Genomic DNA, 16,517 nt, shown 5'->3' with positions numbered 1-16,517 from the left:
TGGCTCAGCAAGCTGCCGTGGAACTACTCGGGACATTCAGAGAGGTTGTTGCCTCATTGAAATCGTTCAAGGATCACGACTGGAAAATCCTGATTTCCGGTGACTTAGCCGTCGCCCACTGGACTGAGCATGCGGAGAGATACGTATGAGCATCGTATACCACCTCATTATGGCGGTGGCCGAGCTGAACATTCGAACAGGAGCTTGAATTCACCATTGTGCTGCCCCGACAAGCTCAAGCTAGATGACCTACTAAACAGACTGCGCCGGCACTATGAGCCTAGACTACGTGGAGATCCAAGAAACAAAGGCTCTTTATGCATACTTATCCGGGGAGAATGGGTTCCCTTCAAGATAACCTCAGTTCATGAGGCAAGCCTCCTTAGAACTCCTGCGACTGGTCGGCATTCCTGAGTAATCCTGACCACGTGATCTAGGGTGGCTCACCAGGCATGCTTTTGTACAGTTGTACAACCTCACCGCTTGCTCTAGAAGGTCGTTCTGCCGCCCTTCGCACGGACTGCCGCACCCCCTTCAAAATACTACAGACTGACTGTGTTAGGGAGTGGGGGGCAATGGTCCCCCGCTCACGCTTGTTTTAGCTAGCTAGTCAACCAACTTGAACCTGCCACCAAGAATCCAAGATATTGTTCCATGTCGCCCATCCCTGAGCCGAGCTCTATCAAATCGCTACATATCCACCTGAACCATCACATCCATAGAATCTGATGTATATCATACACGCCCTACCTGTGAATGGAGCATGTACAGTACTGTGTGTGCATGCATGGTAGTTATAGCAAGTGGCGCCTATGAGCTTACCAACCCGTAGTCAAGCGGACCGGTCATCTCCAACGCTCGATCCCACCCATCGCCGCAGAGACCCTGTCCCCTACTCCCTTCTCCATCGGATCTTCTCTCGGGTCATTTGGGTTAGTGGCGGGAGCCGATCGATCTCCCTCTGGGCAAGGGCGCTGGCAGTATATAGCATCCGAGGCAGACTCCGACACTACAGTCCCGCTCACGTCATGCAGCGTTAGGAGAGCTACTGGGCTCTTGTGCTTCGAGGGCTTGAACTCGCCCCCAGCGCCGAGCCTGGAGTTCACTGGATCGTGCATGTCGATGATGCGGGGGGGGGGCTATGCAATGGCTAAATGCTTACTCTTCCCACTCCTGTCGACAGGAAGAGAGTTGTAGACCCATCTCTGGATCGAAGAGCCGCTCCCCGGCGCAATCGCAACCATACTCGGTGCTTAACCATCGATTTGGATTATCGATCGACACGCCATGCAGTAAGTAAATCCTATAACGTACCCTTGTCCGGAGCGGAGTGTCCGGGACAAGTGAATTCACATCCCACCTGGAGAGCCGCGATTGTCTCTTCCGTTGTGGAGGCGGTCTTACCTAGAACCTGATGGTAAGAGTCCCCATTCCTCGCCCGCACGAACCCGACGATAAGCGATATAGCATATCTTCTTCTCCTCGAAGGAGGCGGGATTCTTTTCTCCCCGCCTCATGGTTGATGCGCGAAGTGTAACTGCCGTTCTCTGGCTTCCCATCCAGCGTTGATGGCGCCCGCTCTGTGATGGATTGTCTGATGAAGTGGGTTCGTGTTCTTGTTCTCGCGAGAGCTGCGCCGGGGGAGGGGGTCGGTTGGTGCGGTGGGGAGACGCGTCTTCTGGGGTCTGGAGGATCTGGTGTTGTGGTCTTGCTGGGAGGGAGGGATGGAAATTATTCTTCGATTGAGGGCTTGGTCTGGATCGAGGGGAATGATGGCTGGGGGAGGAAGGGTCGATTGCCCGGTTTTGCTGGTTTGTTTTGTTGGTCGGGTTTGTGGTCAGGGTTGGATCTATGATGGTTTTGCTTTGGGAAGAGGGAGTGGGTGGGCTGATGTGAAGGTCGGGTTGTGTGGTCGTTGTGACTGGAAGAGTCCCCGGGGTTTGATGTGATTGATTGAGAATGAAAGTTGATCAGGAAGGAAAGAGGACTCGCCGCGGTGCTTGGGTGGGTTTGGTTTGTGGTGGTGGTTCGAGAGGTAATGTGCTGTAGGTGGGTGGGCTTGATTGTTTGGTGGCGGATCGGGACTAGAGGCCGGTATGATGGCTATACATGTAGGTGACAATGTCGATGATCTAGGTGGTGTTGGATCTGGTGCTTTCTCTGCCGGAAGTGGGGTTTGGTGTCATCATAGGTATAGGCATTGGAGATGCATACTACTTGTTCATACTGTTCGGTTCTGATTGTTGAGTGTTCACGTGAGAGGATTTGGGGGCTGCTGCTGCTACATGGTAGCTGAATGGCGATACTTCTGGACCCAGCGTGAGAAAGCAGTTGGGGCAGAGCTGCAGGTGTTTTGGAAGCAGATTGCTATCTTCATCAGATACACCATCACTACTGGCGCTACGAAGCATCAATCGTCGGAATATTGATCAGACAACCGGAGACTAAGCAGGCGTTGAGACGGCCGACCAGGCCAAAGAAGTACTGGGATAGCCAACCAGGCCAAAAAGTATTGAGATGGTCAACCATAGACTAGACCTTGAGAGCTGCTGGCCGATAAACTAGCTTCGCTAAGGCAGACATGCTCGAACTGAACTACCAAACCTCAAGTGAACTCAATCTGCTGCCCTGACCTGACAAGAATCCATGAGGTCTTTGGCGATCCCCGTTAGGAAAGAAGTCCAGGCGTACTACGTCGTACCGCATGCCACCCGCCACCGTTCGTTCATGGCTGACAACGATTCAATGTGATACAGACCAAACAGAGCCGGCTATCTGGGCATGCTCAGAGGCTATACATGTTATACTGCAGGATTCTTAAACAGTGAGCCGGGCGGTCGATGTGCAACCGGAGCATAGATGAATGGCGTACATGAACTGAACCCAAAGGGTCACCGGACGCAAAGACATTCCTGGAGGTCGATACGCCCCTCCATGCATGGATTGACCCTAGGATGGTTGTCAACATGCACGCCTCATCTCGTGCTCGACTTGAGTGACGACAGAGCTTGAGTCCTGCGAGACAAAGAATACCGTTGATGATGTCGACGACATCGCGATATCTAGTCCATTAAGATTTGAGCACTATGGAGACGCAGTAAATTTGGATGTAGTGCTCCGACTCCGTCCTCAGCTATGATAGGCCATGCTGTAAGACGAGAGGGTCTGTGATGCTTCGGAAATGAGCCCATCCAGTGAGAGCAGAGGCCCTCGACTGTGTCTAGAGATTTGCCCAGACGGTCCAGCTCCAACGCCGACGTCGACCGAGACTGTCCTGCTGATGACTTGCATACGCCGTCCTTGCCGGTGAGATCTTGGCCGCTTGGCACACCCAATCGGAACTGAGACTGTTCTAGCTGGGGAGTTGTGCGTCCCCGTTGGCGCTTGCTCGAGAGCACAGTGAGCAAGAAGTACGTTGTTGATTCAGACCACTCTTATTTGTGCAAGGATGAGCTGCGTTGCTCTGGGGTCGAGAGAAAGCTTGACCTACCCCGTTTGCGGGGGGAGGGAAGATACAGCAACCCACCTCTCTTGCACGATATGCTGTGTAGACGGGATTCTTTTCCCTTCAGCTAGCATTGGATCGCCTTCCCAGGTGTGCTCTCCCCTCGACCTGGCTGTTACTATTCACAACAAGCTCTTATGGAATGTTCAGTGCAGATGAGGATTGAAGCTTGGGCCCGACGGCACGGAGGTCCGGTCGTGCATGAGTGGAGTTTTTGCCGCAACAAGTCGGAGATCTTTGAGTCAACATTATCCCTTGACTGGCTCGGAGAGAGAGTTGATGTGGGTTATCATTTGCCATTCTGGATTCGAGAGGGGGATGTGTGGTACGTTTCTTTTTTACCCTCTAGGCTGCGTTGCCTGCAGCCTGCATACCTTGTGAAAATATCCTCCGTCATTGGTTCAAGGATGGTTTTCAGGAGAAAGGCGAAGGCGAGCAGTGCGTACGGATGAGCTTGTAGTATTTCTTCTTCGGTGATCGCAAGACGAGCCAAATGACCTCTTTCGAGTAGAGAACCTTTATCGGAGCTATGTAGAATTATGTCATGGTGGGGATGGTGAGTATGTCTATATGTGCGTATATCCATATGTCCTCGTAGTTGTATGTCAAAAAGTATGTCTCTCGTGTTTACTACTACTACTATTACCACTACTAACTACCACTACTAACTAAGAAATCTTCCCGGAAGCACGCACGGTCCCTGATCGCCCCCTCTTTTTAGTGCCCGCTCAAGTGACCCGTCCGACCGCCCCGAGAGGGTCATCTGCCATAGTGCCAGCCATGATGTCCCATCCCAATTCAGCCACGACGGGATTCCTGGAGTCGATCCATCCATTCATCATTCATCCCATCTTCAAACCCTTTAGTTACTCTTCAGCCTGCTGTGAAATGTAACCAAAAAAGAAAAGAAAAAAAAAGAAAAAGAAAAAAACCTTTGTTGACTAGACTTCCTCACTCTGGACCGGGATTTTTTCCGATTGCAGCTCGTTGTCTGCACTACACACTACTGCCACTAGCTAGCTATCTGTCTACTCGGTGGCTAGCTCTCACTCCGACCAGTCACCAACCCTCGATCAGTCTTTTGTGACGAGCTCTTGAAAATATCCTCTCCAAATAGAACAAAAGGCACGCAAACCAAGGCTTAGAACGAAAGTCACACAAGTCTAAAAAGATGAACTCAATCAGAGAAACCCGACAATGATGGTTTACATTGCTCGATTCTGCATTCTCATCATCACTATCTAGCATGGCTCATCTCTACAACCTCGCTCCGTCTGCAATCTGGGTCACGATAGCACCTTGCCATGGCGGATCGCCACTCGGTTTGAACATGATGAACATCCCCGATGATCAGGGCCAAGCGCTAGCTAGGTTGCTCGATCATTGCAGGCCCGATGAGCTCCCAGGCAGTGACGATACTTGCCCGACTGGGTCATCCGGACTTCATACGAACCAGAAGCGAGGAGAAGCGCCTGTCTTGTGATTGGTCCTGAAGGGGAAAGGCGTGAGACTCCAAACAGGGAATCTCTCACGGTCGATGACTGGCTGTAGGAGAATAGTCCTCCGGAGTAGTACTGGGGGTAGTTGTCGTTTCGGAAAAGGCAGGCTAGCTAGGTGGTAATAGTAAGGTAGTCGTTGTAGTAGCAAGAGAGTTGAACAATTGAACAAAGAGACCTAAAAAGAAAAAGGAGGGAAAGGGAGACAGAGACAGAGGAAGAAGATACATAGCTTGGTGTTTCGACCCTGCTATACAGAAACCTACCAGCATTAACACAATGCAGTGTAGCTGGAATACTGAGAAGCGATGATGCGATCACAACCTTCAAAGTGATCTGCCGTAGATATACCTCCTCCCCCATCGCTGTCGACTGACCTCAACCCCGTCTCCGATTCTCTTATCAATGTTCAAGACGGTCGCTACTCTCCATTTTGACTAGCCATCCATCCGTGAGCTAGTCGACGGGGGATTTCCTGGCTTGTTATTATCACTTGTTATTGGGATTGTTATCATCACCATCCAAAGCGATTGCATGGTTGGCGGAACCGGGTGCACTTGCAGACACTTGACAAGGCTTGACTAGTTAACTACCGGTACGGAGACTACAGTGACCAGACGGACCCTGTCTCGCTGACTTCGTTAGGCTCGGATCTTACACGCCGGAGCTTGCCAATCGTCCGCGTTCGCAGCACCCTTTGATAACCTTTCATTCCCCACCCCCTGCCCGTCCTATCTGGCCTTGTTGTTGTTGATTCTGCCGATTTGTTCAGTCCCCTTTTTGGGCTGTCTGGTCTGGCGCGAATTGCTCCTAGACGAGCTTCCTGTTTCGTGGAATTGCATGTGCTCCTCCATTCCAGCACCGGTCCAAGCCACACCCGCTTCTGCTCCGGCCAACACTTATCTCACCTCGTGTTGACCTGCACCGTGCGCGACACCCTCGACTCTCCTTACACACCCTTTCTCCCACCTGGTGCAGAGTCAACGCGGACGCGACCGTTCGCATCGTGGCATTGCTCCCAGTCCCTCAACCGCGCATCTTTTTTCCCCCCGGCGCGGAAAGTGACTTTAGCCCGCGAGACACTACGCTTCACAATCTTGGCTGTCTTACGAACTAGTCGCCTGTGGTCGCGGTCGGCCCAGCGGCGGATCATAACTATCACATCACATAGTATCACTTTCGTGGCTCCATTGCGCGGTTCCATTTTCGCGCAGCTGCTCCTTGGAACCAGCTTCGAGGTAGATGAACCTGGAATCGAACGTCGCAATTCTCGGCCAAATCCACGCCATCATTGCTAAGTCCAGTGCGCTCTGGCTGCCACAAGGAAAGAAAGTTGTGCATTCATCATCTGCGTGGGCTGGGGCACAAAGAACGCGGCCTCCATCCAGTAATCGGGTAGGTGCCGCATTCAGGGCTGACTCCGACTCTCCTTTGTCTTCGGGGAGGGTTTTCGGACGTCTTTGAAGCACAGTTGGCTCTGACTGGCCGATGAAAAGTGGTAGCCCGGGGTGTTTATCATTATCATCGATCAGACGTGCAGGGAGCGCGGGGTTCAATACCAGCACAGGGCCTCTGGTTTGTTCTACCTTTCCGATTGAGAGACTGCTGGCTGTCCGTCTGCGCAACCCGATCGTCCACATGCTGGATGCATGTTACTAATGCGATTAAAGCAACAAACAGACTTGAGGGAAACGTAAGTTCAAGTTCTTCGTTTGTTTGAAGAAGCGCGCCCTGGAGAGTGATTGCATGCTCTTTTCCATTGTTCTCCGCAAGCGCAATGACGGTTTGAAGAGAAAGGTCCTCTTCATCTGGCATCTTACGACGTAATCTTCACATTTTCTTCAGTCTCCTGACTGGCTTACTCATATCTTACTTCACCTTGTTTCTTCATTTATTGGGATCCTTTGGTTGGATTTATTTTTTGATTTTTGTTTCATATTTTTTTTTTGGTTAGAAAAGGCAAGAGAAGCCCGTCCACATTATCTCTCCAACTTATCGTGTCATTTGTTGTTAATTATCGTCATTTGGCATTGTTATGTTCATTCTTGGGGATTGATGCGAGTGGCAGCGGGTAGCCAATGCGCGCAAGAGTGGCGCCGCCTTCCCGCCTTTTTCCACTGCACCTCCTCTCTCTGTGTTCCCCCTCTCTCTTGAGTCTTGAGTCTTGACTCTCCTTTTTTGTTTTTCCCATTCCCCGTCTGAACTAGTCCCGGTTCCCTTTCTTCACTCCCTCCCCTCATCATCATCATCATCCATCATCCTGTTGTTTCCCCCCTTCCCCCTCCCTCGTCTTCCCTCTTTTCCATTTTTTTCTCTTTTCCTTCCTTTCCAGTCCGGTCTCCAACCCTCCTCCTCCAACCTAACCTTCTTCCCCACTCCACTCAACCTCATTTTGTACCAACTACCAAGCGTCCCGGTCAGTTTGCCTTGCACCCACGCACGTCTAAACTTCCTTATCCTTTCTTTGGTCACACATAATCCATTGCCGCCCCCCTCCTCCTCCCTTCCCCTAAGTTCCCTTCCACACAGGCACAGGCACAGGCATACACACACCACCCCCCCTTTCCGCGCCCCCCCCCCCCTCTTTTCCCCCGTCATCCCCGTCCCCACTGATCGGTTCCATCAGCGGCACGCTGTGAATCATCCACGGCTGATTTCCAGCTGTGTACCGACTCAGGAATCTACTAGTGGTTTGGTACCTCCACCTGAACTAGGAACCGCTGCGTTCTGCAGACCGGGGGAACCTTGGATTGTTGCATTGTGTTGTTATCTTACCTTTCCCCCTTCCCCCTGCCAGCTAGTAAGCCTCATGTGGCTGTGCATTGTCTGGCAATAACTTCCCTACTTGCTCACTCGCCACACCCCCAATCATCCAATTCAGCCACATTACTTGCACGCATTCTTTGCTTGCTTGCTTGCTTGCTTGCTTGCAGGGTGTTCGTATCTTAAGCCTTCTGTGCATATCCATTCGTATTGTCTTTTTTGAGACTGTTTGACTCTTGCATCTCATCTCATATCTCTCGTTTGTTTTTCACCACCTTCCATCAACTTGTATCATCATCTCTTGGTGTTAGTGGTTCCATCCCTCACCGCCTCTCTGCCGCTCTGCCTCTCACCGCCTTTATACCCCCATCCTCCCATCATCCTTCGTTATTATTCATTCAATCTCCGTCTGGCGATTTGCTCCAGCCTTTCCGCTGATCCGCTTCCAGCAACCACTGCATGCGCGACTCGTGGCCCGTCCGTCCTCCTTTTGTTCGTCATCACTTGCATCCTCGCCCTCTAGTTCTTCCTTGGGTCTCGCAGCAGCAGCAGCACCACTCCTACCACCACCCACCCACCCACCCATCACAGGGAGCCAACCCAGTCCCCGTCCTCCCCTCCCCTCCACCCCGTCTGACACTCCGATCGATACCTGTCGCGTTCGCCTGACGCGACCGCCGCCTTGCGACGGCTCCCTCGACTTCTCGCCTCCCTCCCGTCCTTTCTTGGCCCGCCATGTATAGCACTTCCCACTCTTCCGTCCCCGCTCCGATGAATGGGATCGGTGGAGATCTTGTTGATGGCTCGGGCACGATTAACCCTGCAGCCTTAAACAACGGTATGTGTTTGCTTTTCTGCTTGTCTCATCCTGTTACATGCCCGTCTACCTGCCTGTCCCGTGCCTTGATGCTCTTCTCAATCCAACCTAGTTTGTCTCTGTTTGCGCATTGCTTCCAAGGTGTAAGTTGATTGTCGCATCTTATTGGCGCGGTCAACAGCGGTGCAGCCGCTCTGTTGCCGCTGATGGAGGTCATTATGGGTGTCCATTCCTCTTCTACTTGTCCACCGCGACAACCTCCAAACTGACGGCCTTCTCCTAGTCGCCGTTGGCATCCCTCCTTCATCCTTCGGGCCCACGAACCCTAGCATAGCCCCTCGTGGTGTCAAGCGAAGTCGTACCCCAGATCAGCGAGGGAATGCGCGCGCAGATGGGGATCATGACGATGGTATGTGTGCGCTGGATTGTCCGGCAATTCACTTTGTCGAGCTCGGATGGAGGACGTACAAGTCAGCGTACTTAGTCGCATGCATCCTGTCTTCTTTCACCGAAGCTTTGTGTTTGAACCATGTTGATTTTCGCGCTCGTCGTCTTGTGTTGTCTCTTTGCTCGCTCCCGACGCTCACTACATCTACTTTTACTGGGATCGTGGACTGACGTGCAAATTGTAAACAGCGGACGACCATGGTCGTCGGAAAAGGGGTCGCCCTCCTAAGACGCCACGACCAGCCACAGCATCCAATAGTGACCAGCCAGTCTCGTCCAATGCTCATGCTCAAACCCCGCGGATGCAAACCCAGCCTCTTTCGGCCCAAACATCCGCCAATATATCCCCGTCACAAGCTTCTCCGCCCGAGAAAAGCACACCAACCAAGGCTGCTTTGGTCAAGGCTCTCCCGACTGTGCGCGATCACACTACCGACCAGCTGAACGAGGCCGGTGACGAATATGTGCCTAAGGAATTCGACGATGCTGGGGAGAAGAAGGTCGATGATATGGGTTACCTCCAGGGTGGTCGCGAGTACAAATGCCGCACCTTTCGCGTGCCCCTGCGTGGAACCAAGCTGTTCATGCTGGCCACTGAGTGTGCGCGAGTGCTGGGTTACCGAGACTCGTATCTCCTGTTCAACAAGAATCGGTCTCTACATAAGATAATCGCTACCCAGATTGAGAAGGACGATTTGATCCAACAGGACATATTGCCGTACTCATACCGCTCTCGTCAGATTGCCATTGTGACGGCCAAGTCCATGTTCCGCCAATTCGGCAGCCGCGTCATTGTAAACGGACGACGGGTGCGTGATGATTACTGGGAGGGCAAAGCGCGAAAGCAGGGATTCACGGAGGACGATCTCGCAGGCGAAAAACGCCCCGGTGGTGGTACCAAAGCACGCGATGCTGCGGCAGCAGAGGCAGCGGGCGCTGCCAACTTTTTGCCCACCCTGACTCATGGCGATGTCATCTACAGCAACGCACTAGAGGCTGTGCCGAGCAGCATGACGATCGGCGCACCGCCGTCGGTCTCACTCTCGCAGCCGCTCCCAATGATCCACATGGCGACCACCACTGATGACCCACGTTTGAGAGAGTACAACAGCATGCCTCGACCCCGTCAGGAGATGACCGGCCAGCCGTACCAAGACCGGTCACAACCAAGCACAGCTGCGGAAATACTCAATCAAGCTTCGCACACAGCTGACTTCAACAAGGTTCTGACCCAACAGCGCAGCTATCGGCAGAAAGGACTGGAAGATTTCTATTCCAAGCAGCGTGAGATCCCCGCCTCCGCGGCGCCTTCGCAACCTGGACCACTCGATGCGGCCCCAGCAGCCTCCCAGCCAATGCAGTCTCCCCAGATGCCTTCGACCGGGGCGATTAGCCAAGCTCAGCCACCACAAGCGATGCTCCCCCATCAGCCTCCTATGATATCTAGTCAGCCGGGCTTTCAATCTGCAACGGCCCATCAGCAGCCGCCTGTAGCGCAGTCGCCTGCTCGAGGTGTCCCTGCAGCCCGTCCAGAACTTATGCATCAACGTTCAAATCCTGGCCTCCCTGCAGGAACGCCACAGCCACCAGGCCCTTACGGGTATCCCTCCCAGCCGCAGCAGATGTGGGGCCAGCCGCCTCCGCAACCTCAGCCATCGCCCATTTCTGCCGCTGGCCCGCAAGGTGTAGCAATGCCGCAGTTTCCATCCCAGATCCACCCTCAGCAGTCTCCTTCGCCACTCGCGCACTCTCTTCCCCAGCAACATGCCTCTCAGTCGCCCCGCAATCAAGCTCGGCCTTCGGCACCTCCGATGCCGCAGCCGTTCCCAATGCATCCGCAAACACCTCAGCAACAACAAATGGCAGCCATGCCTTTCCCTGGAGTCACCGCTGTGCAGTATCCAGGTATACCTGCCGCACGGGCCATATATCCTTCCACGCAGGGTCCAGCAGGTCAACAGTACATGGCTGGAGCTCCACAGCAACCGGGCATGGCTATGGGGATGAGCCCTGGTGGAGCGATGCCCGGCTGGCCTCCGGCACCTGGCGGCCCGATGCAACCGGGACATCCGCAGCCTGGTCAATCCGGCACTCCTCTCGGATGGTCTGGATATTGAAATTGATAGAGGTTCTAGCTGGCGTTAGTTCACGACGGGAGCGTTTGCAGGGTCTTTTCTGCAAGATGCTGTTGAAATTTGAGAAAGAGACGCATCATTCGGTTTTCCATGAGCTTGAGTCCTGCTTGATCTGATCTGACCTTCTCCCTATCCCATGATGTTGTATCTGACATACCCCATTTCATTCCTGCTCTCTATTATCCTTTGCCCCTGGATAATGGCTAATGATAATCTGCGTTTTTCCCTTGTCTATACCCTTTGTTATACCCTGTCATGTTTTTGTTTCTGTCTCTGTGTTCCCCAATGGTGATTTTGCAAGAATCTGAAGCTGAGTTCCGCAGTCACGAATATGGAGATTGTGCATGGTTTTCATATGTCTAGGATAGAGGGGCGGTCAGATGGGATGGCGGTAAATCATTTGTTTTTGCTCTTGGGTTCGGTGTTGTCAGCCCTGTGATATTCCTTTTTTTCGCGTTTCCTACATTGGATGATTTCTCTTCCGTTCTGTTTGCATTGATGGTCTTCTGTCTCACTCTACTCCGACCCATTTTACAGTGCTTTTGTTTGACAACGGTTTCGTCTGGGCATCCTTATTATGACCTTGTGGTTTTCTTCTGTCTTATCTTGCATACAGATCGGCTTTGTCTCTTCGTCAGATGTCTTATGATTATTCTTCTATGTGTCTATGGTATGCAGATCACGTACAGCTTGCACAGTTTCGGGGATTATTAATTTGACTAACCCCGTTTTCCACGAGTTGCGGTTCCTGATGTATTGTAGATGAGCCCACAAACTTTGAAAGTGGAGTCTAATACGCAGCCAGGCAAGGCACTTGACTTGTTCCCGCAGTGCATGCCAGATTTTCGTGTATCTCATCTACAATGTACACCATGATTTCTTCTTGTAGTAGGGCGGTCTTGCCAACCGCACTGATCTCGCTACCCAGCTCATTCGCCCGTGACTCCTGGTCTGTTGTCGCCCCCCAGCTCGAGAATAGGTTGTTGTTATGTAGCCTTACAGCCAGTCCAAGAACATACATCACCACCAACATGATATTCCGCAGGGAGTAGGTTAGATCTCTCTTGCCCTGTTCCTTTACGCAAGAAATACGGTTTAGTTGTTTCTATGATGATCTTTATGCTTGTCGTAAATCTTCCAATCATCCGTCTACATCATCCCGCCCAAGAGCCGAGCTTCATTCAAGAACAAAAAAAAAACAAAACAAAAACCGAAAACACGCCTGGTAGGTGCGCGTTATCCTTCCTCTTCCCTACCCTAGGCTCTCCCGTACCCCGGTCTTCGAGCTTTCTTTTGGGGAAACCTTGCATTGCATACCAGGGAAATTGAAGAGATTGATTTGCATTGAACATCACATCCCTTCTACTTTCTCTGAATGGGGGGGGGGGGGTTGATCTAAGAGGGCAGGACAGGGCAGAACAGAGCGAGGACGACGAGTTCCTTTGCTCCCCGAGGGCGGATTTCCTCGACTCTTCTTTTCTTTTTCTTATAAGGTGTCTTGAGGGGCTTGGGCTTGGGATGGTGGTGATCACCCACCGGCTTTGCTATGCGACACTGGGGGTGAGAGGATCGGTGGCTCTGGGAAGAGGCGTTGCGTTACAGCCTGCCCAGTGTAAGGTGCTTCGCTTCCTGCTTCTTGAGGGTGAACCTGAACCTGAACATAAGGAGTGGGATGGTTGAGAGAGGGGCTGGACTATACTGTATACTGTACTGTGGTATAAGACAGTGCTGGCTTTCGTTTTACTCTAGTTGATGGGTTATAGTGCAAGACAGTAGCAGAACACGTATCCTAGTCCAGTTGGTTAACTGGTTAACTGTACACGGGGAGAGAGTATTCACCTCTATTTTCCAGGCTGAGTTAATGTAACGAATGCAAGAGCTGCAAAGGATATGATGAAGTGCTGTATCTACGACGTCACGAGAATCAGGAAGAATCTTTTTCTTGGTTTGTTCAAACGAGAGACTCGGCGGTTGGTGTTCGTTCTGCCTCTGCAGCCACAACACACTCCTGCCTCGTCACCCCTCCAGATTATATGTATTACAGTAAGTAGTGGTAGTAGTAGTAGTAGTAGATACGTGACAAGGTGATGTGAACCAATGCCTCCAAATGTCCAGATGTCCACACGCGCACACACAGAAGAAATAAACAAACAGCCGCTTCCAAAACTTTCACATGCTTGTTCCCAAAACAAGAAGTTATGATTGAACCCTTGGCTCAAAGATAAGGAAAAAGAAATGCTCCTGGAATCCACCACACGTGGCCTGGGGGATATATATGTAATGCCAACAAGGGTTCCACAGATGAAGAAGAAAGTCAAACGAAACCAGTCATGGCCCTGACGCAAGATAAAACGCAGGGGTCGAATAAGTACATGTGACCGGTGAACAGGGTGGGGGGTATTATTATTCGCACAATTCCAACCAAAATGATAACTCAGAAGTCATTGGGGGTTTTGTTGTTGGCAAACGTGTATGCCTCTGGTTTCTGCGAAGGAAGCTGTTGTGCACCATATCGCTGGGCCTCCTGCTGCTTGGGGAACTCATAGATAAATTCCCGAGGCTTCGAGTCGCCTCCCAGCGCAGCTGACATGGACATGTCCACATCGGTAGTCGTGTACACCAACGACGGGGAGTCCGTCACGGGAACATGTTCGGCGCTGTTGTCATACGACATCGAAGCCATGTCCGGCTGCGGTGTGACTTGGCAGGGGCTTTGGAAAGAAGCTTCCGGGGATGACATGGAGGTCGCATCGGGCCAGCTTCTGCCTGTCATCGAGGTTTCACATGGTGTGTAGTCATGGAAGGAGTTGTAGTGAGCGGGAGCCGACATTGGCGGAGCGCCCCCATGATACGGATACCCAGAAAGCATATCCACTGCCAACGGTGTCGCCGGAGGGGAGGCAATGTTGATCTGCATCGGCTGGGCCGTGGGAAACAGCTGGCTGGTGGGTTGTGCTGACAGACAGTAGCCTGCATCACTTGGGGTGTTCGGAAGCAAGTGATGCAGATCCTCTGGGGTCAGAGGTGTGGGGGGTGCTAATCCACCTGCGGTCACCGTGGGTTGCAACATCGATGACATTTCGGCTTTGGAATTGAGAGATCCCGCTTCGGCAAAGGTCGAAAGGTTGAGAGGAGAGCGTTGTGCGGCAGACGCCTTTCTCACACCAGCGTAACGAGAGTTGAGTCCTTGCGCCGATTTCGAGTGTCTCATGCTACCGTAGCCAGGGAGTCTCCCTGTTGGTGACATAGCCGACGAGCCTGAGAGCATAGACGAAGACCTAGAGGTACCAATCGCAGCAGGCCTCGGGCGTTTTCTGCGAGCAGCCAGGTCAAGTTCCTTGCCTGCCTCTCTCCACGATGCTTGGTCGGCCCCGTGAACGAGCTGCGACAGCCCTTGCGGAGTGTTGATCCCAATGCCTTCGAAGCTGTCAGCGAGCTCGTCGGACGAGCCCCGTCGAGACAATTCTAGGTCTTGATGGATGGGATATTGAACCGTATTGTAGGAAGCCTCCGCGTCACTAGCTGATCGGTACCCGGAGATTGGCTTGGTCGACGATTGCATGTGACCGGCCCAGTCTTCAGAGTGGAGCTGCATTCCGTGAGGGCTTTCAAGAGTGGGAATAGTCAGCGACTCGCCACCCGCCGTTACAAAGTCCATGGAGGTCTGAGATGGCTCCCAGGGAAGCGTCGTCTGTGCATACGAAGGACTCAGATCACCCGAGCTAACTCCGTGTTCGTCATGGCTATCACTTCGGGGGTTGGCCGCGAAGGTCGTGGTAGGAGACACCGACCCATCCACGCTAGCCGGATGGCTGTTGTCCTCGTCTTGGCTGTACCGATCGCGCGCCGCAACAGCAGCGTTCAATGCTCTTTGTAGAGACGCGAAAGTTGCCTCTCGGGCCGACTCACTCCTTGTCTTCTGGTGCTTGGACCGCGAAGAGGAAGAGTTCGTTTTTGTCCGCTCACTAGGCTTCTCGGTCGATGGCTTGGGAGTATCTTCGTGCGCCTCATCGCTCTTGGACTTAGAGTCTTGATTCGACTCTGACGAGGTCTCTGTGTTGTCTGACTTCCCCCGAGCAGCCTCTTCGGCCTCCGCCTTGGCCTTCTGCATTCTCTCGAATTCTTCTTGGCGCTTCTGTTGCTTCGCCTTTGCCCGACGGTTCTGGAACCAGTTCTAAATAACCATTAGCTTTGAAATCTCCCACAATCTTTCATTTCACGATCGAAGACCACTAACCGCTACACGGGGGAGGCTGAGATTCGTTTGCGCCGCCAATTGACGCTTGACATTGCTGCTGGGCTTGGGGTGGGCTTGAAATTGGGCTTCCAGAGTCTCCACCTGTTCCTTGGTCAACCTCGGACGCGAGAGGTTCTCTGCATATTCGTCGTAGTCCATGATAGGCTGGTGATAGAAATCGACCATGTCGAACGGAGGGTGTGGGTAGAGGTAGCCATCCATCGGGTGCATCATGGAGGGATGGGTCATTGTCGGATCGAAGGCTACCGATTGATGATCCATTGGCACACCCGTAAAGGCGTATGTGTGATGAAGGTAGTTCATGTTGACGGACGAGAAAGTGTAGGAGAGATGAGCGAGGAAGGAGGATATGAGAAGGGTGGTCTTGTATGGGGTGGGGGAGTTGTCTGATTGGGATGGGGTGGAATGCGGTGCGGTGCGATGCGATGCGATGCGGTGCTGGTGACCAAGTGTTCGAGGGATCCTGACAAGCTGCTGCCAACCGAGCTGCAACTATGACGAGGACAGGGACTTGGTCATTGAACAATTGGACCACCAAAGACTGACTGATGACGATACTGGATAGGAGTAGGAGGGGCGAATAGATGTGGGATAGGGCGGGAAGATCGGATCTTAAAGGGCGAGGATAAGAGATGAAGTGGCGGTAATGATTGGAACGAGTAGACTGGAAGTAGCGGGGAGTATATAATTCTATACTTGCAGTCGATCTGTGGATTCTCGTGTAAAATAGGAAAAGAGAAAACAATTGTCAGAGAGAGTGTAAGAGGAGTAGCCCAGGAGAAGATAGTGGAGGTGGATGCGACGAAGGAGGAGGGGGGGGGGGCGACAGCCAAAACGCAAGAGGATCAACGAAGGTATAATTATTATGTCCGATGAGGAAACACAGAAAAGGAAAAAGGAGAGAGCGACTAAGCTGACTGGGAAAAGCAAGAATAAAAAGTGTGAAAATGAATGACTGAAAGAGGAAAAGGAGAGTAAGAGGTGAGGTGAAGTTTGAAGGGAAGGAAAATGAGAGAGTGACGATGGATGATGGGATAGGGACAAAAGGGAAAAACAAAAAAGAGACAAGAAAGCAGAGGATGGGATGGATTGGATT

General features: G+C 52.3%; 3 protein-coding genes across 3 annotated transcripts; 2 read left to right on the top strand and 1 right to left on the bottom strand.

Moving 5' to 3' along the window:
- Positions 1-4,353: 4,353 nt before the first annotated feature.
- Positions 4,354-5,215, top strand: BO66DRAFT_394817 (uncharacterized protein). The gene has a single exon (XM_025648079.1). It carries the CDS (start codon positions 4,752-4,754, stop codon positions 4,986-4,988), a length of 237 nt encoding a protein of 78 aa, XP_025499934.1. The 5' UTR covers positions 4,354-4,751; the 3' UTR covers positions 4,989-5,215.
- Positions 5,216-8,499: 3,284 nt separating this feature from the next.
- Positions 8,500-11,145, top strand: BO66DRAFT_332287 (putative nuclear localization protein; the record flags this gene model as incomplete). Its single annotated transcript, XM_025644127.1, has 3 exons — positions 8,500-8,602; positions 8,865-8,996; positions 9,218-11,145. The coding sequence occupies 3 exons, from the start codon at positions 8,500-8,502 to the stop codon at positions 11,143-11,145; spliced, it is 2,163 nt and encodes a 720-aa protein (XP_025499933.1).
- Positions 11,146-13,424: 2,279 nt separating this feature from the next.
- BO66DRAFT_188231 (homeobox domain-containing protein) lies at positions 13,425-16,026 on the bottom strand. Its single transcript, XM_025642434.1, has 2 exons — positions 15,401-16,026; positions 13,425-15,337 (listed from the first exon to the last, which is right to left on the bottom strand). The coding sequence occupies exons 1-2, from the start codon at positions 15,722-15,724 to the stop codon at positions 13,598-13,600; spliced, it is 2,064 nt and encodes a 687-aa protein (XP_025499932.1). The 5' UTR covers positions 15,725-16,026; the 3' UTR covers positions 13,425-13,597.
- Between the last annotated feature and the right edge of the window lie 491 nt (positions 16,027-16,517).

Source organism: Aspergillus aculeatinus (assembly GCF_003184765.1).
Source record: "Aspergillus aculeatinus CBS 121060 unplaced genomic scaffold BO66scaffold_53, whole genome shotgun sequence".
Taxonomy (NCBI): domain Eukaryota; kingdom Fungi; phylum Ascomycota; class Eurotiomycetes; order Eurotiales; family Aspergillaceae; genus Aspergillus; species Aspergillus aculeatinus.
This window is presented reverse-complemented; position numbering and strand designations above follow the sequence as displayed.